We start from the raw sequence: 22,258 nt of genomic DNA on the forward strand, positions 1-22,258 counted from the left end.
CCTTTTAAAATTCTTGTTTCAATAAATTTAAACTCAAAGTATATCCCAACGATTGTGAGATTCAGAAAAACGAAAATTCCAGATTGTTCGACTGCGCGGCTAGGCTTAACCTATTTTCGGAACTGCTGGAGTAAGTACAAGTTACATTCGGCTTGGAGGTTGCGAGACTCACTGGTTTCGATTATTTCACCTATGGTATTTGATAGCCTCGATCCCTTTCGAACTTCAGGCACAATTTGATTCCGTGGGAAGTTACAGATACTATTGAAAACCTCAAAGGATAGGCCTGGTACCTACATAAATTGGTAAGTACTTAAGTACTTAAGTTGTTGATTGACTCCTCACATCTGTTGTGCCACATGAGTGCCGTTAGACGCATGCGCGCATGACGTAAAAAGAAATTTGGACATTCAGTCTCAAAGACAAACCTCCTCTATCTGCGAGAGCTCGTTCCTTTCCCTCTCGGGCTATCTTCCCTCTTCCCACCTTCAGACTCTTTCTTATTTAATTGAATATCATCCTGTGCTCCTCCTCTCCCTACAGCTCTTTTTCGACGTTTCATAGGAATAACCCAATCTCTTAAGTTTACCAGAATACGAAACTGATAGAAAACCAAGATTCCTATTTAGTAAGTAGACATAGAATCTAATAGAATCTAAAAACATTTGTTATAATTATGTAGATCAGTTATTTTGATGTGGTCTAGGTACTTTTTGATATCATAATCAGGATACAGACCGGCGAATTTCAGAATGTTGCACGCGGAAACTTTTGACAGGAAGGGGTTTTATTATCCCATCGGCAATAGTCCCGCAATCAATCTTGTAGGATATCTCCCACAAGAAATTAATGCTGAAGTTCTCCTCTTGGGCTGTGGCGACGTTCGAAACGTCCTCTTTACTCTGTTCACTGAATCATCCGACACTGCAAATGAAGGTAATAGCAACCTAGAGGACTGTTGTGGTACCCAATATTTGCTAATATAATTAATACGACTTTTGAATAGCACATCGGAAGTACCACTTCACTTGTTGTGATGTTGAAGGGGCAGTCATCGGTACGCATGTGGCATTCATCCCATTGTCCGATTTTGAATTTATATTATACTAACTCGAACATGCATAGCTCGAAACATCCTACTGATGGCAATGATCTTGAAGAACGAGGAAAGTTCGATCATGTGGCCGATTTATTATGATGTCTTCATGTCAGAAAAGTGCTCTGAGGCTCTTAAAGGTCACTTGAAAGAGCTGCTGTCAGCCTCTGAAGATATATATTCATGGTTGAAGTCAGATACGGGGAAAGTCCTCACTTTGGGTTCAAGGTACACCCTTGCCGTTGTCAGACGGTTCTGGAGTGCCTGGGTGAAGGAGTTGAGTGACAAAGCCAACGAAAGTCAGCGTAGGAAGTCCGTCGAAACGGAACTGAACAATGTAGTCAAGAACTCTAAGGGCAGTGTTATATCACTGGCGCGGTCTGCTGGTCCCTTGGTTTTGGAAGTGCTTAACGCGTCATCTGAGCACTTTTATCACTATTGGAAACATGGTACCACAGAACTTCATCCAGAGAAGCCACCAGTCCCCAATCCGACCTTCGCTCTGTCAAAATATGGAAAGAAGTTCAGTGTCCACTATGGTTAGTTTATACAGCCTTGGGCGCGCCCTAAAGGAACTTTGCTAAAATTAGAAATCTTTTACTTAGGGACGAATCCCCTTGCTGGGTTTCATCTATCTACAGCTGTTGTTCCGTTTGCACCAAAGGATGGCCCTGCCTCTAAATTCTTACCAATGAAATACTCATCCGACTTTACCCCGTTAGTCACATGTGCAAAGGAAGAGTTCAATCTTTGGTGCCAGGCTTTCAGGAAAGCTCAAGGTGGCAATAAGGTCACCCTCTGTTTCTTCGTCGATGAAGCCTTGGAACTTTGTGGCAACTTGAGTCTAGCAACCGATGTTACAGGAATCAAAGAATTAAACGAGACAAATGCAATCTCGAAAGGATACCTCTACAGCCATCCCACCCAGTTCAATGTCATTGATATTTCCAATTTAATCGACCACATCGGAACCTACAATATCTTACTCTCAGTTCTGTCATTGCTTCGAAAAGACCACATCAGCTATTTGAGTACTGAGACATTACTCAATCATGAATTCGATCTAGAGTATGGAAATGAAGCTTTATACAATGTCTTTGGAGTTGACCCAGCTTCACTTTTTGCTCTCCTTGGAATCGCAGTCGTCGATTTTATGTGTGGCCAATCCAGCATATCTCAGGTTAGTGAGTACCCTCTGGAAGCCTTCGGCAAGGGTGCGCAAAGACATAGTCGTCTTGTATGGAAATGGATTCCTTCCTTTCAACCCGAAGGTATCAACGAAGACTGCGCATCACTTTCACAACGGCCAAGGTTTACATACGACACAGATGCAATGATAGAGTTCTTGGCCGCGGTCTACAAGAAATTATTCGCCATTGAGAACGCTGCGTGGTCGATACGGCAAATCGAAAGAGGCCTTCAAAGAGAAGGACGCATCAACTTCTTGCAGCATAACACTCGAGCAACATACTCATTGCTACTGCAGAAGATAAAGCGCGTCACATCCGAAACAGTACCTTGGGACGATCTAGTAGAAAAACTTGTCCTGTACGTGACATCAAAATGCGGAAGCTTGATCGCCTCCTGCTTTCTTCAGGAACAGGATGTTTTGAACCACCTCCATTGCGTCAAAACCGCGGACATCCTGAAGGAACATCCTAGCCTTGCCGCATTTAAATATGGTGGACCAATGGGGAATCAGATTAACCAATTTGAATATAGTAACGTTTTAACTTGCGTTACTCTTTCCGTTCCCATCAGAGCTTTCCATAAGCTCACGATGAGAGACATGATGGAAATTGGCAATCCTCAGCTCCAGATAACGTTGTCCTGTGGCATTCTGATGAACCAATTCTGTGCCCTTCACCGCAGATTTGGAAAACTTGATGCAATAGACAGTTCAGACTCATTTGGAGTACGTATTCAGAAAGAAGTTCCAACGTTCAAGGAGGATCTTAGCGGCTGGATAGGGACATCTGATATTCTCTACAGTTGCATGGTTCCAACTTGGTTGTTGCTGCTTGATGGTTGCAAAATCTCTCTGGCTATTGTTGTTAATCCTATGACGACCTTCCTCATCGAGGAGCTCGGTCCCTTTCTGAACCTTTTCGAAGCAAGTGTTCTGGACCACAAGAAAGTACGACTTTCCACGAAATACCCTTTGGCTACATCCTTTTTAGACAGCCCTGCCGTCTTAACCTCAGCCGGCAAGCCTGATAATACCAAAGCCGAGGTTCCCGGTCCTCCCAAAGAAGATACATCGAATAGCAAACTTGCTCCCGAGCCATCCGAGGTACGGTCTGAATTTCAACTTCTCATGTTGGGAGGTACTCGCCAACAATTTCAGACATATCCTCGGCATTCCCCAAGGCTAGGAGTCCTTGGTAATGAGGCTCGTCCAAAAATTTGTCGCATTTTGTATCGTTGGTCTATTGAATCAGACAAAATTCTTGTCAAGCTATTAGAAGACAGGGCAGCAATCTCGATTACCAAAATAGGATCCTCAACTGTCAGAATTCATCTTGGTCCTCATTCCAAACTAGTAGCTTTCCCATTCCCAGTCGGAGAAGCGATAAAGCTTTCGGTGGCCAGAAAGTCAAAGTACATCGAGGTATGTCGTTCTTTCCCTCCCTCCTTCCCTCCCCTTTGACAAGGCAGCTCGACTGAATTAATTTCTAGATTAATGCATCGATATACGACGGCCATGGTACCCCTGTCTACTATCATTTCCCCGTTGGGATAGCAGACAAGTCCCTCCGTAGCATCGTTTCCTGGCATATGCATCGAATCAACCTCGATAAATCACCAGCCGTTTTAATTGACCTTACTAAACACGGCAAAATCAACTACGAGTGGATCAACACAGTCGCTACATTCGCATTTTCCAAACAAGAGCGGGCAAATATTAACTCCAGTTCTACAAAGTACGTTGGAGATCTCATGTCAGAGATCAAGGAGACCATTCACATGATCATCATCCGCCATCTCGGAATCCAGGGATTCAAAAATTCCACTTTCCTTCTGAGTTGTGTAGGCGTTGGCGGTTACATGGTCATATACGTCAAAGATATCCGCGTCGACCTTACAGGGCAAAGCATTACTGCAGATTGTGCTCTCATTCCGCTTGAATACAGCATTCTACCGCAACTTGCTCCACACCTCGTGCACTTTAGCAAGGCACCAATCATGAATTCCCCGGAGGAATTAAAGGCCTGGCTACAGATAGCACCCAGCTTGGTCGAGAGATGCCGTACATGGAAACATAAGCCGAATTGCGAATACCTCAGGTCTGAACGGGTCCCATCATCCGCCCCCGACCTCGAAATAGGCGAGCCCCTAATCTGTAGCTGTGGAAAGGGGATCTTTCCCAAAGCGTTCTACGACGACGTCGACCCCACTATCAAATTTTTGCTGCCATACGCAACCCGCGCGGCACTTGGGCCCTTGTTCCCACCACCCTACTCTAAGGAATTGCAAAGTTTGCAAGAACTTATTCCCAAGATATCCAGTCTCGATTTGTCCAAAATCCCCCATCCAAGGCAAGGGAAACGAGGCTGTGCTCTCTGCGGAAAGGAAGAAAGCGGTGACCTAAAGTTAATGAGGTGTTCTGCGTGCAGGAAGGTTGAGTACTGCAGCAAAGAGTGCCAGAAGAAAGACTGGAAGGCCCATAAAAAGACTCATTAGTCTTAAGCTCAATTATAGTCTATGCAAGGAACTGGGGGGCTTGAATTTTGCTGTGAGGCCTTGTGGGAGGCTGGTTCACAGGCCAGTCTCGCTTGTTAATGTATGTTATTGGGGCAACTGGACATGTTAGGTTAAATGAGATTGTGGTACTTTAGATAATAAAACGAAATATTCTTCGATTGAATTCCTCGCCAGTCCATTTGATTATGGATAAGTCAAGCATGCGTTGAACTGTTGCATATTGACAACGCCAAGAAAATTGATTATTCAGGAAATCACCCGAATCAGACGAGCCTTGCCAGCATCTCGAAGACATCACCTTCATGCTTCAGCCTTCTCATGAGAACCACTGGGCGTCTATTTACAGCCGTCCTCTAGCGACATCCATGAAGCGAACATAGCGGATAGGATCCAACTATTAATTCTGCTTCAATTCTCCCAATCTCCTTGCAACCTCCAATATCCCCCCTTCATCATGTCTAACCCTCATATCAACCCAATCCTCCCCCTCCCTCACATACTTATCCCAAGTATCCTCATCATCATCTTCCTTGGGCCTCTCGATATAAATCGTTGTCAATCCACACGTTTTAGCCGCCCTTAAATCCTTAATGTGAGTTCTATTATATATCCCCGTCAGTAAACCTAGAAATGTAAGAGATCTCGAGAAACGAAGGAATTAACATACGCGACCATCGCAACCCTCCCCCTCTCCCTTAACCTCCACTCCTCCTCCCCTTCCTCCCCTTCACCCCCCTTCTCCTCAATATACTCACTCCACTCCTCCTTCCCTCCAACGCCCAACACCTCACACGCGCCAACATAAACCTTCGCCTCGGGCTTATACGCCCTCCAAAGCTGCGCACTCAATAGCACATCAAACTGCACCCCACTATTCTTCTGCAAATCCACCAATAGCCTTAAATTCCCATTCGACAACGTAGATACAATCCCCAACTTTCTTAACCCTTCAATACCGGGTTTCGAATCGTCCCATGGTTTGAGGTTATGCCATACCCTTGATAATTCATGGATTTCAGAGGAAGTGAATAAGTGGGATAAGGAGTATTTTTGTAAAAGAGAGCGGAGGGATCGTAGGTGGTGAGCATCTACTGTTGTGTACAGTTGTTCAGAAGCTTCGGTAGCGAGGGGAATAGATGGGGTGATGTTATTCAATCCCACTTCTTTATCATTATTATTATTAATGTTTAGGGATTGAAGAGGAGACTTTGTAGCACCATTGGTTCTAACAAAGTTTTTATAACTATCCCTCCATTCTTGAGCAAATGATCTTGAGAACGTGTTGACTGCATCAGGAGTTGAGAGGTCTGGGCGAGAACTATTTGTGGAGGAAATAGAGGAAGGGGGTGCGCCTATTGCGTCTGGGGATGTGAGCTTCTGGGAGAGAAGCTGGGAGATCCGTGTGGAGACGGTTGTGCGCCAGTCGTAGACTGTGCCGAAAACGTCAAAGACGAAGGCCGTGGGAATGGTATTAAGAGTCTTAGGTGCCATCTTTGACGGATTATCCAAATAAGCGTTTAGATGAGTACTTGAATATCAACTCCAAGGTATGCGATATTTATATTAGTGTAGATGTTGCAATATTGGTGTGTCGGCGGAGTGCCGAGATCTCGAAATGTTCGAAACGGACAACTCAACGTCGACCGGTGTAAGTTCTGGATTTATAATACAAGAACACCACAGCCGAGGTAGTAAAAAGCGCCCAGGGCTGTAATCCAACGTCATTCTACCTACCTATTAGCTCACAATTGTATAACCCTAGCTCCAGATCGAGATCAGATCCATTCTAGCGGCCCGACTCATAGCATGATAGACGTTTCAAAATACCACATGACAACACGTCATGTAATATAACAGAACTACTTTAGATATCTCATAATCAAGCACAAGCAATGCGGCTTAGGGCTGGGATACGAGGCCATAAAAAGCTAGCAGGGATATTGTTCTTTCTCTCTCAAGTACATATAATACGTAGATCATTTATGCATCTGCCCCGACCCAAGTTTCTCCACACAAACCTGTATAACCCTCCCAACCAACTCACTTTCAGACTCCGTCTGCCCTATAACATCAATCACATATTCCTCCGCCCATCTTATAATGCACTCATCAACTTCCTCCAATCTTCTCTGACATTCTCTCAAAAGCCTATCCGCTCGTTCCTGTCTCTCCGCCGTCCAAACATCACCACCCCCAAAACCTCCATAACACTTTGAAGATATTCCTTCGAAGCCATGTTTATATCAATCTCCTCTGGCGGTTTATCTAAATACCTTTGTGTATGGTCCGAAACGAATTGAGCTTCAACTTTACGAACCAGATCTTGAATCCCTTCCTGACATCCCACCGCTAGCTCTCGGGCATTTTTCTAGCAGAACGCAGAGCTTGTATATTTTCCAAGTCCTTTGGCATAACCCGCAAACACTCTTGTACCGTCTTCGCGATCATTCCCTCCTCATTTTCAACGCCAATTTCCCCAAAATACCCAGTACTCGCCAATTCCAGGTAATTCATGATCGTACCTACAAACTCCTGCCCAACAGGATATCGTAGACTTCCGGCGACAGTACCCGCAAGCCGTCGCTTTAAGTTATACGTTAATCCTTTATTCCGTCTCAGTAACGCTTGCTCTAACCCATTAGTAATACTTTCCAACCCCATCAACTCACGCCTCTGAAGACTTGTAATCCGCACATCTTCAATTAAAACCTTATTCGGAGCAAAGTCCTTCTCGCACCGTTTCGTTTGTTGGCTATTATGCCTACATCTAATCCTCAAATGCGTAACATTCGTAAACGAACACCGTGAAAACCTTCGAAGCCATTCATGGGATAATATTCTCTCGTAAACAACCTTTCTCGCGCTGTCAAGTGGAGTAATTTGCCCAGGATATCCAACGTATGAAGCTTTGGCATGGCTTTGATAGTGTTTCTAAGCAATACTAGGTGTCCCTTGATATTTAGTTGTCTATATCGCCGTCTATAAAAATCTTTAACCGTCGAAATAGAAAGATATCTCGGGTTGACCGTTTTTTGTAAAAGCCTAATGAGCGAGTATTTCCTGATCGTGTCTAAAAAGGCCAAACCTTTTGACATAGGTCCTTGGGGTGGCCCAACCGGTCTTTTCCCAAACAAACCCATGGTCGTTAGTATCTATAATTATATAAAGCTAGCAACCGTCCAAGTTCCGAACACAACCCACTTTCAACAAACCCTCCAGCTCCTCCCGCCAAAGATCCCCGATGAAGTCTTAAACTCCGCGTATACTTTACCCCACTACCCTCAACCCCTTGAGCACGTATAGCTTTCAAGATCCCAGCACTGATCAATCCACGCTGCTCATCGGTCTCCGACGCGTGGATTCGATAAAGCTGTAGATCCGTCTAGAGATGTTTATAGCATACGGGGTAAAGCGCTTTACACGTAAGTAGTAAAGAGAATGTATCCTGTGGATTGAGATATTGAAGGATTTCGTAGAGGAGTTCGGGAACTGCTCCGACTTTCTGGAGTGGAGCGACCATTTTCGATGGATTGGTATGGGTTTAAATGGAATGATGAAGAAAACCTGTAAGGAACAAAATGGATGGTTGCGTTTAGTTTGAGTATTGCTATCCACAATTTTTGGACGTGTAAGGAGGTAGTTGATATGGGATCTGAATGCGGTGTCCCGCGTTTTCTTTGATATAAAGTTGCAAGTCTTGCGTTGTGTCGCTCTAATGCCGAATACCAGGCAAGGCCAAATACACTACTATCTTGTATTGAATTTATGAGTGCCTAACCTACAGTTTCTCCTTATCTGATCGAAGGGCGTTCGAATAGTTGTGGTTGGTTGCGTCGCGAAATTGGATAAGTTCTGTTATGATTTCCTGGAGTTTTTTTTTTTTTTTTTTTTTTTGAAGCTTCATGGCTACGGACTAGCTCAAGCAGTAGCAGTAGTCACCTCGTCTACAAGATATCAGGCTGGCCAGAATCCAGGTTCTCGGGGCTAGAGGATACATGCCTCAGTCACAGACACATTCTCAGAATAGATCATTTCTATCTCACTCATTCATTCCTCATCCCCACTGTCACGACAGGTATCCGACGTCTCTCCTCTACCGAATCAAATTACACAACCAAAGACGTAAAAAAAAAAAAGTGTAAAGTCTTATAGGGACGGATGGCCCTTTGTCCACCCCAAGCGTTTTTTTGAGTATACCCTCCAACAAACCGTGGAAGCTGTATAGAATAAAGTAAAGCGACGTAATTAATAATAGGAAGAAATAACCCGAACGCCGAAGGCATGACAGAGAGTGAGGAAAGGGAGTATGATGATGGAGGAGGCGTAACACCACAATAGTAGCAGCGTCCGTGTGTGTAAAAAAGTGTACAGCTCAACAGGATATACAATGAAATCGAATTGAGTAATATGAAGAGCCTCAAATCCAAATCGCTTGGACGAGGGGTGAGAGAAACGAGGATTGCGGGTAAAAAAGGTGCGGTAACAATCAATTGCCTTATCACATCTACTCGGTTGGAGTATCCGCGATAAGGGCGTTTCTCTTCTCCTGTACACGTGCCTGTCTCCTTTCCCTGGCAGCCTTGGTCTTCGCACGCTTGGCATCCATCTCCTCCTTGATCTGGCGTTCACGAGCCTTCTCGGCCTTAGCCTTGTGGATCTGTATTTTCAATATATATATATTAGCATCTTCCCCTCCTATAGATAGATATCGAACATCGAAGGATGAATAAAAACGTACATGCTCGACAAGAGCACGCTTGTGCTTGAAAGTGTTACCCTTGCTCAAATGGTAGAGCTCGTGGTAAAGGTGCTTATCGATCTTTCCGGAGGCACGGTACTTGACGAGCAAGCGGCGGAGAACTCGGAGACGACGCATCCACAGAACCTGGCTAGGCATTCTGGCGTCTGCGGTACCCTTCCTCTTACCGAAACCCATATGTCTACCCTTGCGACGGGCATCGGCCAAAGCACGGGTTCGGCTGCGGGAGTGCATGGTCACCGGCTTCTTGATGATGAGGCCATCGGCGACGAGCTTGCGGATGGTTTGACCTGGACATTTGGTGCATGTTAGGATACCGGCGGGTTCGATTTTGAGAAATTATATTAGGAGGAAAGAAGGACGTACGAGAGTTGGCATTGCTGATTTCGCTCATCTCATTGGGGTCAAGCCAGATCTTGCGCTTACCGCAGCCCATAACGGACGCGGCGAGACGCTTCTGAGTCTTCAAATCAACCCTATATTGAAGAAAAAGAGACTCCATGTTAGACCATTTGTTTCTCGAATTCTTCGTTTTAAAAATGAAAAAAGCATTGTGAAATGCTCTCGTTATTCCTCCCCCGCCGCCTTGTGATCCGGTCGTCTTGAACATAGTTGTCATTATGTTGTAATGTTTTTTTCTCCTCTCCCAGCTGCATTTTTGACATTCCGGTGAATTTGAAGCCGAATAATTGAGTAATCGAGAAAGTAGTCGATAGTCGTAACCGTTGATACCATCGTACCATCGCCGTAGCATTCCATCGGAGGTGCCCTTTCCTTCTCTTCTGTCTTTTCACAGCTGAGAAATCCCACAAATTTTCGGTCCAAATCGTCCCCAAACTCCCAGATCACCCAGCCCGTCGACATGCAGGAAAAAACAGAAGTATATTAGCTTACATTGTATCTGTGTATCGTTAGTAAAAAGTCGTGATATTCCGTCAAGGAAGAGGTGGAGGAGGAGGGAGGTTGATGTCGTCGGCGGTCGATGCTTGATGGGGAGGAGGTGAGTGGAAAACAACAAATTCAGGTGGGAAAAAAAGGTGTTAAGGGAAAAACCACACAAATTTCAAACAACCACCAGCAAACGGACCTGGAAGGAGTAATAGTGATTCATACTACGCCGATTACAGCAGATATCGTGACCAATAACTTCTAAACTCTAGGCTAAATTAGAGTTAATAGATACGCTATCCAATCATTGATCTATTCAGCACACCGGGATTTGGCATTTTAGCTGATTTGGCGTCGCTATTGCTGTATTTGGGGTGGGCGATTTGGCTGATGGGACTGTCTTTTAGGGCATGCCAAGCTCGTTCCCAAAGAGGTCGTCTCGAAACTGTCAAACCAAATACCAACCAACAACCAACACATTGTGTTGTAGCCCGACCAACGACAACAAATCGACAACCGAACAACACACCGTCCCGCCTCGATGGTAGTCTCAAAGACCCTGTGTATGTATCGACTACGTATCACAAAGACCTCATATATCTAAAGCTATACAAGCTACGACGGCACACAATATCCCATACCAAATCCGTGTGAATTCAAATTTAAAACTATACACACAAATGCATAAAAAAAGGAACCTCATAAGAAACACTATTCCTCCCATTTCCCAACCTCAATCCACGTATCATAAAACATCTCACTTTTGTATCCCCTCATTGCATTGCATTGCATTGCATTTTTACTTCCTCCCAAACATTCAAAGAAATTCGATCTGTTATCAATAAAAAAAGAGCCAAAGACCAAAGCAATCCGGAAAGAAAAAAAAGGCAGAAGCTCGCTCGGTGCTAAACTCGCTATGCGCTAGGTAACAACAGCAGAAGGGACCAAAATCAGAAAAACCAGAAAGCAAAAAACAAAAACCAGTCGCTCAGATAGTCGCTAATGTTTTCGGGTATCCTAAGATGATGTTTTTTTCTTGATTAGAAGGGGTAAACATGAAGCCACGCCTCGAAGTAAACCTTCTTGATACGCATTCGATTTTTGTCGTAAGAGATCTGAGAAATTAAAAAAAAAAAAAAAAAGAAAGAAAGAAAGAAAGAAAAAACCAGGAGAGACATAAAGTAATAAAAGGAAATCCATAACCTCCCAGTCGTGACAAGTAGAGTTAAGAAGATTCGTAATTGGGGGTTCCGCCACGATTAAACGCCTGGTACGATATCAATCGACGTAAACCCACATATGTATACCAGGGGAAGTTTAAATAGAACCACTAAATGCAGTATTAGTCGGCAAGGCCCTCCTCACAAAATGAGTCGGGTTCCTCGCATCAGGCATTTGAACCTGAATCAACGCCTGTAGCGGGTGGTGCGCCAGGCACTTCGCGATCCCGTCCGCATTAGGGTGTGAATAGTGAGACAGGCAGGATGTATGGCAGTCCCAGTCAGCGTCGTGACAAGATCGACAGTGAAAGTATGTTGTCGATGGAGCGATTTGCTCAGAACAGAGGTCGCATCGGGTGGTAACCGACACAGGTGCCGGCTGAACGAGTTCCTGTAGGGCGTGCAATCCGTGGCGATAAGAAAAGGACCCAAGACCAAATCGACGGAGGGTCTGAGCGCTGGCGCTGAATGCTACAAGATCATGATTACAGGATACGGCACTGTTGACGCATTCAGGACAATACTTGTATGTCCCAGCAGCAGTGGTGCAGGCCTACCAGGTCAACGTTAGTAGCTTTTCCATATTCCAAAACTGAGCACCACATCAAAGGAATACCTACCGAACAAGACCAGAATATCTCATTGCACACCTTCCTACAAGTTTCCGTATCGCAGAAGATTCCCTTCTCCATGATCCTAGTTTCCGCATTCCATTTTCTCGAGATCATCTCGTGGCGCCCTGGACACCTCTCTCCCTGCGAGAAGCATCGATGGCACATATCAAAATCATCTTGTCGGCAAATATTGCAATGGTAATGGACGCTTGATTCGATATGAGAGGCCCTGCAGTGATCACAATTGACGACGATAGCGTTCTCTGGTGGCAGCGCAGTCGTAAGGGGAGCCGGACGTCGAAGGGTCAAAGTCCCATTACTACCGCTTCCCGATAAACTCCCAGCGTGGCCACCAACCGACGAAGAAGGCGTAGCAAATCCGGTTGTAGCTCGTGGGATCAGATCCCTCAAGCTAGCGCTGATAGCCGCATAAAACTGTTCCTCGTGTTCTTCATGGTCGTCAACCCATGCATCCCACCAACCTTCCCCAGCCCTGCGATTCGAAAGGCTTGATAGACTGCGGTTTCTGCTATCACCTGGCGATCGGTCCGTGATAATCCTATCGCCAGGAGTATAAACCTTGGCCAACTTTGCAATTTCCTCTGGATCCCGAGCATGTTGTGGATTGTGTTTGAGAAACATCTCGGTTATGGAAGCCAAGTGTGGCGAAGGCTTGATAGCCCGAACGGATTGTCGACAGGTCGGACATCCCTTCGAAACAGGGTAAGAGCCACCTTGTAGATTTGGAGGTGAAGATGTGAACCATTCTTTAGCACAAGAACCACAATATGAGTGTAAACAGTCGAGTAAAGTGACAGGGTGGTGGAAGATGGATGTGCAGATCTATTTTTGGCAAAATTTCGTAAGTCACGTCAGATGAGCTCCAAATTAAATTATTTTTATTTTTTTATATATATTTGTTGTTTATCATCGAAAAGTTGCTACTTACGGAACAAGTCAATTCTTTTTCAAGCTCAGAGCTGATAGCATCAGTCTTATCAGCAGCTGATGGAGCTGAAGTCGGCGGAGAAGGATTGTAGCGCAGGGTTCCTATGCGTCCCTGGAAACGGTTCTGCTGCTGTGTCTTGAAGTGTCTTGGAGGATCCATGATCCTAGCTGAAGGATACCCGATGGTATCTTGCTTAATGTAGTTTTGTAGTGTTTGTTGGTTGTAAAAAGAAGGAAAGAGAGAGGAGAGCTTGCTGCTCTGCTCCGGTTTGGCTTGTGCTTTGCTTTAGATTTGGGTTTTAAGTTAGCTTTGCTGGGATAGCTTGTTTGCTGGGCGGGCAAGCAGGCCAGATATAGAAAGCAAGAGAGGAAAAACAGGCGAGACCGAGAGCGAAACCAAGATCTAGAGCGGGCAGGCGTTAATTAATTACCTACTTATGCAATGTCTGGTAGAAACCAACTGTGAGTGGACGATGTAAGAGAAGAGAAGAGGAAGGCGTCGATGTCGGGACGAAGGAGGTTAGTCTCGACAATTAAGCATGTTGTCGGTTGTGGTTGTTAGTGTCGAAGAGGGTGCAGTTGGAAGAAAGAAGAAGAAGAAGTGAGAGGGAAAGAGAAGAATCCCGTATGCATATGATATGAATCCTCTTCCACTAACCACACGACAGATATAATAAATATAACTGTCGATTAAATCCTCGAATGGAATCGACCTGAAGATGGACCGGAATACGTGGAGCCTGTCCTTTGCCAGCCTCGAAGTTTCATCTGCCTGTTGTTTCACGCCGCATTGAGCTGCCTGTCTTTGCCTTCCGCGGATCCGCTCCATCCAATCCCCGTCCTCTGCCGCCCAGTCGCGAACTTCCATAAAATATCCCTCTTCCCTCTCCCCAACCACTACTATCCTCCTATCTCCATCCATACGGCACCTATAGACTCAGACCTCTCCATCCAAAGACTCTCGTTCTGTAAACCAATTAACCAACTACTCCAATCCACTTCTATCCAACTTCTCCTCCCGAAGGGAAATAAAGAAAATGTCCGACGAAGAAGAACCCCTCACCCCATCCCTCATGTTCCGTCGCCTCCAATCTCGAATCTCCCACAACCTCTCCGGCACCTTCGGAAACCTCTCGGGAACAGACTACATCCGCCTCGTCGCCATAGTCGGCGGCTACCTCCTTCTCCGCCCCTACCTCCAAAAGATCGGTGCCAAGTACCAAGAACGAGACCATGCTCGTACCGTCGATGAAAATGAACAAGACTCCATGGCCGCGACTGGTCAAAAGGCCAGGGTTATCGCCGGTGAGGGCTATGATTTGGATGATGACGAGAGTAGCGACGAGGAAGGTTGGGGTAGGAAAAAGAGACTGCAGCAGAGGAAGGAGAGGGCTAGGAAGAAGAAGGAGATTGAAGACCGGATAAAGGCGGAGGAGGACGAAGAAGATAAAGACATTCAGGAGTTCTTGCACGATTAATCAATCCATTCATCCTGACGCACGACTAGTTACGACGAATATTCAATCCGAAAAATCGAAAAGGGCGGATATATCTAATGGTAATGAGCATTCGTATCGGTGTACATATTATTTTCATTTGGCGGGCATTGCGGCATAAAATTGGGTTCTACGATCGAGTACGGTTTTCTAAGGACGGCTCGAACGCATCTGCTTTTCTTTCTTTTCAGGTTCGGTCATAGAAAGGGTCTCGAGGAGCATGAGTATAGACAATATAGTTATTCTGATCACTACGGGAGAGCCTGGAGATCACCATATTAAACATCTTCCGGGCATAATACAATCAACTTTAGCTTCCGTCATAAACATTTCCGCATCGCAAAAGCTCCCAAAAGCCAGAATTTTAAGAAGCAGAGGAGGAAAAAGTCAACAGAGCTAGCTAGAGCCAAATTAGAGAGGAACCGCCATCAAACTACCAATGAAGGTAGTAATAAGACGAGTTCGCAATCCGACAATATCCTCAGGCAGTAACCTATCACCAAAAATATTAGCTCCAAATCCAATCCCGACAATCCTTAATTCAAAAAATACTAACCAGATAGTAGCCCCCATCTTTCTCGCAATCGAAATACTGAGCTTAGCATTGAGGTAAGCGTCCTCATCCGTTCGTCCCGGTGTTACAAGGTCATAATCCACATAGCTGCCTGCACCGAAAAGTTAGCAAAAACCCCCACTATTCGCTCACGCAATCCACTTATGTAATACTCACTCTTCATTCCGCTGAGCACATCCAACAAGAAAATACCCGACGCCAAATTCTGGTCCTTAAGACCCCGAATCTGCGTCTGTTTCCCTCCTTGTCTCGCCTTTGCATTCGCCCACTCAATCATATCCCTATCGGACAATTCCCTCTTACCAGCCTTTTGCGCTAACCCGCCCAGGGTGTTCAAGATATCCCTCCTCATCAATTGCCAGACAAGGCCCAATGTTAACTTCTTCTGTCCATCCGTAATATCCGCACCCTGGATACCGACAAGCGAGAATCCATTCTGCTGACCAAGCTGGACAGCATAGTTGGTATTCTCAACAGCCTTGAAGCGCTGGAGCTCTCCACCCTGTGGACGCTTGTTGACGTGTCGCCAGCTGACGGAGCCCGGGATAACTTTGTCGTATGCCTGCATGATGATGGTACCGTCCGAGAGATCGTCGAATAGCGAATTGATGGATGGGGTAACATCGAGGGAGTTCAACCACAGGGTGAAGACACGAGCTTCGCGCTCACCCTCAGCATCAAAGTCATCGATATCGACTTTCTCGTCCTCGGTGAGTGGTTCGAGGCATGGATGGGTATTGAACAAGTGGGCAACGAAAGCCAAGTTAAGCTTCGAGTTACCCGCAACCAACGACTTGGGAGTCAAAAACTTCCTGCAGTCGAGCTTGTCGGCATTCTCGAGAACCTGTTCGGCACGCTGGAGCAAATCGCGTGTCTGCAATGGAGCTCGAGAGCACAGATCCGGCGAAAGCTGGTTCAACAAGACAGTGTAATTCTCACCATCCTTAACGTCGTTCGAAAAGTTCGACACCCGTCTATTCCAGTTCGCAGCCTTAAGATGATAATTGAACCATCTTAACAAAATCTGTTCTGGTGGAAGCCTCAAGAACTGCTCGAGCGTCTCGCCGTCTTCTAGTAATCTATACAGTTCCGGATGGAGTCTAATATCAATCTTGGACAAGAGACCGCGTCGGATAATTTGCCATATTAACCCGAGGATGAGATGCTCGCGGACTTCAATGATGTCACCGGCGCCAATGTTGACGACGGAGCAGCCGATGGCCTTTGCGGAGTTGATTACGATGTTGTTGTTCTCGGTCATATGGAAGGCGTTGAGCGCCTTCTTATTCTTAGGACGATTAAGGACACGCTCGTCGATGGTGTCGGGAACGCTGTCGTTGATGAGTTTGGCGAGGACAAAGCCGTCTAATACCCGTATCAATCAGCATCTCTCCATACCCATCCCTTATTGATAATCCGGTCATATATACCTTTGCACTGATCAAACATCTCGAAGGTATCCGTCGGGAACGGCAGCCTGTCGCCGATATCCGCATCTCCCGCAAGAGCGGCATTGATATGGCGCGTAAATTCAGTTCGCTCATCCTCATTGATAGTATGTTGCGACGTCGACGTAGAACCTCCCATCCGGATCTGACCCGCTGGTGGTTTCTTGCCCGGCGAAGGTGGTAGAGGACCTCCAGCGGCCGAGCTCGCGCGGCTCCTAACCACGCCTGATGGAATAGCTGAAGGTAATGCTGATGCCGGTGTATCCGCAAGTCGGAGTTTGGAAACAAGCTGTAATACACAATAGCCCGTAACGTCAGCCTGCTTACCTGAAAGGATCCATGGGAGCTAGAATATATATGTAGATATATAACTCACATCAACGAAATCATCAAACTCGACTCTCCGTGAACTGTCCAATTCCACCTCCTTGAGAGCCTGTCGAACAACATCGTACTGCTTCCTCTCCAAGTTCTGCACGGCTTTGATCGCTGTCGCTTCATCCAAATAACCTTTGTCATCGGCATCCAGCTGGAGGAACTGGTTCTGCAGCTCCATGATGCCGCCCTGACCCAGCTGCGGGTACTTCTTGGCGAGCCTGATGGCGTTCATCGTGAGTGTGTTTTACCTATCGAAAAAGGGCGTGTCTTATGGTACTAGCAGTTTTATTCTTTCTGTGGGGAAATGATTGATAATTGTAGATGGCAGAAGGGGGGTGAGTTGAGGTTAATAACGTTTGTTAGAAATCGCGGGGCTTTTTGGGTGTTGCAATTGCTGTTCAGTCAGCTCAGCCACAAAGACGTTCGGAACGGCAGGGTGATGTCACGGCGGTTAGAGACGCCTTGAAAGCTCGGTCACTTCTATGACTACGTGAAAAAAGATACTTTGAAAATGGTGATGCATATTTGGGGTGGTGGAAGGCCTATATAATATCACCAAGAGTCTCATGGGATCTATATTTGGTAGGCAGAAGGGCAACGTAAGGGTCGTCGTTTTAAACGTTTTACCCACGGTTTGCCTCTCGAAGGATTGCGTATATCGTATATTCGCAGATATTCTGCCTGGTCACAATTGATAAATTGCCAAAACCCCAGCCTAAGTGTTCAATCTTGACAATATCCAGGCAACTTTCATAAATCGTGGCTAAAACATCTTGCAAACAAAGTATCAAACTCAACCAATCGTCTGGTCTTTATATTCCCCGAAAATCCCAAAAGCTTGTCTTCCAAGATCATCAGTAACCGTTAACCCACAAGCGCTAAGCTTCACAGATCAGTGGCCATGGTGAGTGCATACGTAATTGCAAATTATAGAGAGGCTTAGTTAGTGGTACGTACCACTGCACCGTGAAGACTTGCCCCGGTCACGGAACACCTAAATTCAACTGTTTGCCAAATCGTCATAAGGATCCTGATTTAATCCGTTAGGGCTATTCAGGGTATCACAGGGAGCAGAGATATGTGCTCCCAATCAATATGTACTTACATACTTTACATACATGAAAATGCAAGTCACGATCATTCGTGCGACATGTTAGAAGGGAGGAGGGGTCCGACTGGACTGGAACAGCGGGGACTTGCCGTTCTAAAAGTACTCGCTAACCAGTGCATGCATCTCATTCTGCATATATCGCAGCTTTACATTTTCCAGCCGGCTGGGTTTTAGGAGCCGCACGGTTCTTTGCCACTTAGTATATAATACTGATGGTGAAGAGTTCTGTGGTGTAGACATGATAGAGAGGATGAAACGGGATGATTCTGTGTTATGATTGGGAAGGCCTACTCGCTCCAATTAACCAAGTATTTTATTTGTGGTTGTAATCCTTCAACCTCGATCGATCGATCGATCGTGATACGGAGTACTGTCCGAGGTATTCGATATCACTATCAGGTATAATAAATTGCCATGCTTGGAGTCTCATCTATAGATCTACCTAATCTAGTACATATATGCATATATATCTACGACTCAGTTGGACACATGTACAATATATCAGTACGGAAAATAAGTAATCTTGATATAAAACAGAGACAACACTGCCAAAAAAGAAGCTCAGGAAACAGCGGGTACTCATAAATAATCTCACAATTTGTTCAAAGTCCAACTAATAAACCAAAACGTGGGAGGGTTGAGACAATATATCAAATATCGAATTGATAATTTGATATCGAGATATCGTCAAGAGAAGAAGCAAAAGAGCAGGAGGAACTATGGGAAAACAGAAGAATAGAGGGGTATGTTGGAAATAAACTTCAAAAGGAAATAACTGAACTCCAAAGAGAGAGAGGAAAAGTAAAAGAGAAAGAAAGAAAATAAAAAAGAAAAAGAATTGAGTCCGCAACAAGTTTAGAGAACGCTGAATTTGTAACAGAGCCACAATTTGAGAATTAGGTCCTGGGAACAGAAGACCCGGTTGGAGAACCGTATGTTCAGCTCAATCAAAAAATAATGGCTCAATTATAACAAAATAGACTAAATCCGTAGAAATGGGGGAGTTCCCGTGTCGCAATCCTTCAAATGGGAAAAAAAGGATTGGGACGCGACAAAGAAAGGAAAACGTTATAAAAGGGGTAGGGTGGTGAAAGTGAAAGGGAAAAAAAAAAAAAAAGGAAGAACAAAGAGGAACTAGACGGATGAAGAGGAAGGAAGGAGTTCGAATTCATAGAAGAATGAATATTTAGCTGAATAGAGGAAATAAGGGGAAAGGAACAAAGGAGACATTGTAAGCCGAAATAAACCGCGAGATAATCAAGATGCGCCGCGTGACAGATTTGTAGAGTTTCGTAGGTGTAAAGTTAGCCTGAATATCAAAGTCTAGTACATATCTTAATACTGGACTCATATCAAAATATAACATAAAGGTCTTTGGAGGGAAATTCGAAGGTAGTTAGGTCTTGGGAATTTTCCTATATCCATGTGAACCACCCCCATGTCCACCTGTCCATCCATGTCTGGACATCCCTTTGTTTTTATGAGTTGCTCACAGAATGCAGCACCTCTTCTTCGGCGGGTATCGGTCTTTGTCAGCGTTCCTATCCCGGGGGGGTGCATCGTCTCGACGGGCATATGGTTTTCGGGAACTGCTTTGTCTTTGTTTCCTTAATAGCCTTACGACGTCGTAGAAAGCCTTCTCGACGTTGACACAATTCTTTGCAGATGCCTCCACGAATTGACATTCCAGCTCACGAGCTAGCTCCATTCCTTCTTGGTGCGATACTTCCCGTTCAGTAACTCTGTCACTCTTGTTTCCGACCAGCATAATGGGTATCGGTGTTGTGGTATCGCGGCCGCCAGAAAGGACCGGGGAGCTAAGTGGGGAGCTTCCACCATAGGCATTTGGGATCGAATCCTTTACTCGCTGGATTTGTTGATGAAATTTCTTTATTCTGGTGAACGAAGATCGCGATGAGATACTGTAAACCAGGAGAAAGCCTTCGCCGTCGCGTATCCATTGGTCCCGCAGAGCGGTGTATTCTTCTTGGCCAGCAGTATCCAGAACTTCCAGCATGCACGACTGCTGATCTATGACGACTTGCTTTCGGTAGGAGTCCTCAATAGTCGGATCATATGTTTCGACGAAATGGTTTAAACATAGCTAAGATAAAATAAGAAAAACATGTTTAACTTATGATGTCACGGGTTCCGTGTGTCTATGGAGGAATCTGTCAACTTACCTGTATAGTCAATGCAGTCTTGCCGACACCACCATCTCCAAGCACCACCAGCTTGTACATCGTCATTCCCCCTTTCCCTGCCATTTTTTGTTGATTTGAATATTATATCCCCGCTGTGACGGTGTGAGCGAAATACGGGTAAAAAAGGCCGAAGCGGAGAAACGGTGGGTGCGAATCCTCCGCTCGGACGCTACTGCCTAAGAAATCGGACCGTCTACAATATCAAGTCGGATAGGACTCGATACAGTCGCTGGCCGAAACAAGAAAATCGAGAGCCTTTACGAACTTGACTTTTTTTCGCGTGTCGAGTGCCGGCTCAGGGGTGGTCGCTGCAAGTTGGTATATTGTATCAGAAAACTGCGAAATCGGTGAGGGTCACAATGATGGAGGAATAATCGATTTCGCGAAGTGTCAGGAATACGAGCGAGCAAAGAAACAAAACTGCAGAAAAAACGAAGAAAAAACAGTGACTTTAAAGGCAGGTGAGAATAAACTAGATGGGTGTATGTCTTGGGTATACGGAAGAATGCCACGGTCGAGAGAATGTTCTTCGAGGAACGAAAGCCGGTCGTTATGTTCGGAGGCAGGCGTGCATTCGTTTAGACAACAACCCCCTTTGCAATGAAGATCCAGATGGAATCGAAGGTTGTATTAATTCCGTCTATCGATGGGACGGGTGGAGGATTAGGTATGGTATGGGTGAATGGGTGAGTGGATATGATGGATGATGGGTGGATGGATGAAATGGGATGTAATGGCAATGGCGGTGGTGGCGGGAATTTGTGAAGGGAAAATATTAATAACCAACCAGCACAGAAAGCACAAGAAGATCTTGTCTGTCTGAAAGTACGGCGAACCCCAGTCTGAAATGTTATGCTCCACGCTATATAAATTGCTTTTGCTTCGGATAGACTCGACTCCTCTTTTTTTGTTTTTTTTTTTCGATCAAATCCCGAACAAGGGTTCGTTCTTTTTATCTTCGGGCTTCGAATTCGCTGGTTTCTTGTCAGATCCTGATCTATCTCTGTGCGACTCTCTTTGGCTCAATTCTCTGCCTGTCTGTCTGCTGCTCTGCCCCGGGCTGCGTTTTGGCAGGAGGCTGAGCTTGCTGCCGCTGCGGGAGGTGACCCGAAAGGAGAGAATGGGATTTGATGATTCAATAGAGTATGTATCTCTCTCTCTTTTTGTGGATGATTCAAGAGCATATGTAATATACGCCGTCTCCACGAGCTCCAGTCCCAGTCCCAAGGCAAACACAAAGAAGTTTCGGAGTAGGCGAGAGTCTCGGTGAGTGGGTATATTCAAGGAAGCATTTCCTTCAGGGGAGCTGCCCTCTTTTAGGTCGACCCGGTTTGATATTGGACGAGCTGCGCAGACGGCGGACAGGAGCACGCAAGAGATCTTGGAGGTTACAAATGAAAGGATATGACAGGATATACTCGAATTTGAATTCGAAGAAAAGAGGAGAAAGGAAAATAGCCTTACCGATTTGATTCTAAACTGCTGGCCCACTTCTCTTCTCTTTGAGTTTATGGATGAAGTTACTGGCTAAGTCAGTAACTATTACCTACAAATCCCGCCCAGGATCTTTCCGTATGGATGTATAAATGTGGGAAGGGAACAAAGCGACGGTTTCTTGTCAGAAAGGGATAGTTTTCTCAGTAGTCCACCAGGGGGTTGCCGTTGAGCCTTGGAAAAATAGAGACGGTTCGGCGGGATAAACCACAAGCGTGTAAACCCGAATTAACGGCAGCAGTTAGTAGATATGTTGGCAAGTTAAGAGGAGACGCCTGCTGCCTGGCAGGGACAAAGTGCAATAAAGGAGGTGGACCTTTTCA

General features: G+C 45.5%; 7 protein-coding genes across 7 annotated transcripts; 2 read left to right on the top strand and 5 right to left on the bottom strand.

Moving 5' to 3' along the window:
- Nucleotides 1-752: 752 nt before the first annotated feature.
- On the top strand, nucleotides 753-4,780 carry DFL_002856 (uncharacterized protein; the record flags this gene model as incomplete). Its single annotated transcript, XM_067631704.1, has 6 exons — nucleotides 753-936; nucleotides 1,007-1,057; nucleotides 1,126-1,635; nucleotides 1,702-3,423; nucleotides 3,538-3,707; nucleotides 3,776-4,780. The coding sequence occupies 6 exons, from the start codon at nucleotides 753-755 to the stop codon at nucleotides 4,778-4,780; spliced, it is 3,642 nt and encodes a 1,213-aa protein (XP_067494224.1).
- Nucleotides 4,781-5,198: 418 nt separating this feature from the next.
- Nucleotides 5,199-6,292, bottom strand: DFL_002857 (uncharacterized protein; the record flags this gene model as incomplete). Its single annotated transcript, XM_067631705.1, has 2 exons — nucleotides 5,199-5,400; nucleotides 5,469-6,292. 2 exons carry the CDS (start codon nucleotides 6,290-6,292, stop codon nucleotides 5,199-5,201), a joined length of 1,026 nt encoding a protein of 341 aa, XP_067494225.1.
- A 3,013-nt stretch (nucleotides 6,293-9,305) lies between these two features.
- On the bottom strand, nucleotides 9,306-10,786 carry DFL_002858 (60S ribosomal protein eL19; the record flags this gene model as incomplete). The annotated part of the gene is made up of 5 exons (XM_067631706.1): nucleotides 9,306-9,458; nucleotides 9,540-9,850; nucleotides 9,927-10,036; nucleotides 10,455-10,461; nucleotides 10,774-10,786. 5 exons carry the CDS (start codon nucleotides 10,784-10,786, stop codon nucleotides 9,306-9,308), a joined length of 594 nt encoding a protein of 197 aa, XP_067494226.1.
- A 979-nt stretch (nucleotides 10,787-11,765) lies between these two features.
- DFL_002859 (uncharacterized protein) lies at nucleotides 11,766-13,390 on the bottom strand (the record flags this gene model as incomplete). Its single annotated transcript, XM_067631707.1, has 3 exons — nucleotides 11,766-12,221; nucleotides 12,289-13,125; nucleotides 13,232-13,390. 3 exons carry the CDS (start codon nucleotides 13,388-13,390, stop codon nucleotides 11,766-11,768), a joined length of 1,452 nt encoding a protein of 483 aa, XP_067494227.1.
- An 877-nt stretch (nucleotides 13,391-14,267) lies between these two features.
- On the top strand, nucleotides 14,268-14,708 carry DFL_002860 (uncharacterized protein; the record flags this gene model as incomplete). Its single annotated transcript, XM_067631709.1, has 1 exon — nucleotides 14,268-14,708. The coding sequence occupies one exon, from the start codon at nucleotides 14,268-14,270 to the stop codon at nucleotides 14,706-14,708; it is 441 nt and encodes a 146-aa protein (XP_067494228.1).
- A 429-nt stretch (nucleotides 14,709-15,137) lies between these two features.
- DFL_002861 (uncharacterized protein) lies at nucleotides 15,138-17,358 on the bottom strand (the record flags this gene model as incomplete). The annotated part of the gene is made up of 5 exons (XM_067631710.1): nucleotides 15,138-15,219; nucleotides 15,283-15,391; nucleotides 15,457-16,665; nucleotides 16,731-17,037; nucleotides 17,125-17,358. The coding sequence occupies 5 exons, from the start codon at nucleotides 17,356-17,358 to the stop codon at nucleotides 15,138-15,140; spliced, it is 1,941 nt and encodes a 646-aa protein (XP_067494229.1).
- A 2,368-nt stretch (nucleotides 17,359-19,726) lies between these two features.
- DFL_002862 (uncharacterized protein) lies at nucleotides 19,727-20,504 on the bottom strand (the record flags this gene model as incomplete). The annotated part of the gene is made up of 2 exons (XM_067631711.1): nucleotides 19,727-20,341; nucleotides 20,421-20,504. The coding sequence occupies 2 exons, from the start codon at nucleotides 20,502-20,504 to the stop codon at nucleotides 19,727-19,729; spliced, it is 699 nt and encodes a 232-aa protein (XP_067494230.1).
- Between the last annotated feature and the right edge of the window lie 1,754 nt (nucleotides 20,505-22,258).

Source organism: Arthrobotrys flagrans (assembly GCF_004000055.1).
Source record: "Arthrobotrys flagrans strain CBS H-5679 chromosome Unknown unitig_3, whole genome shotgun sequence".
NCBI classification, from domain to species: Eukaryota; Fungi; Ascomycota; class Orbiliomycetes; order Orbiliales; family Orbiliaceae; genus Arthrobotrys; species Arthrobotrys flagrans.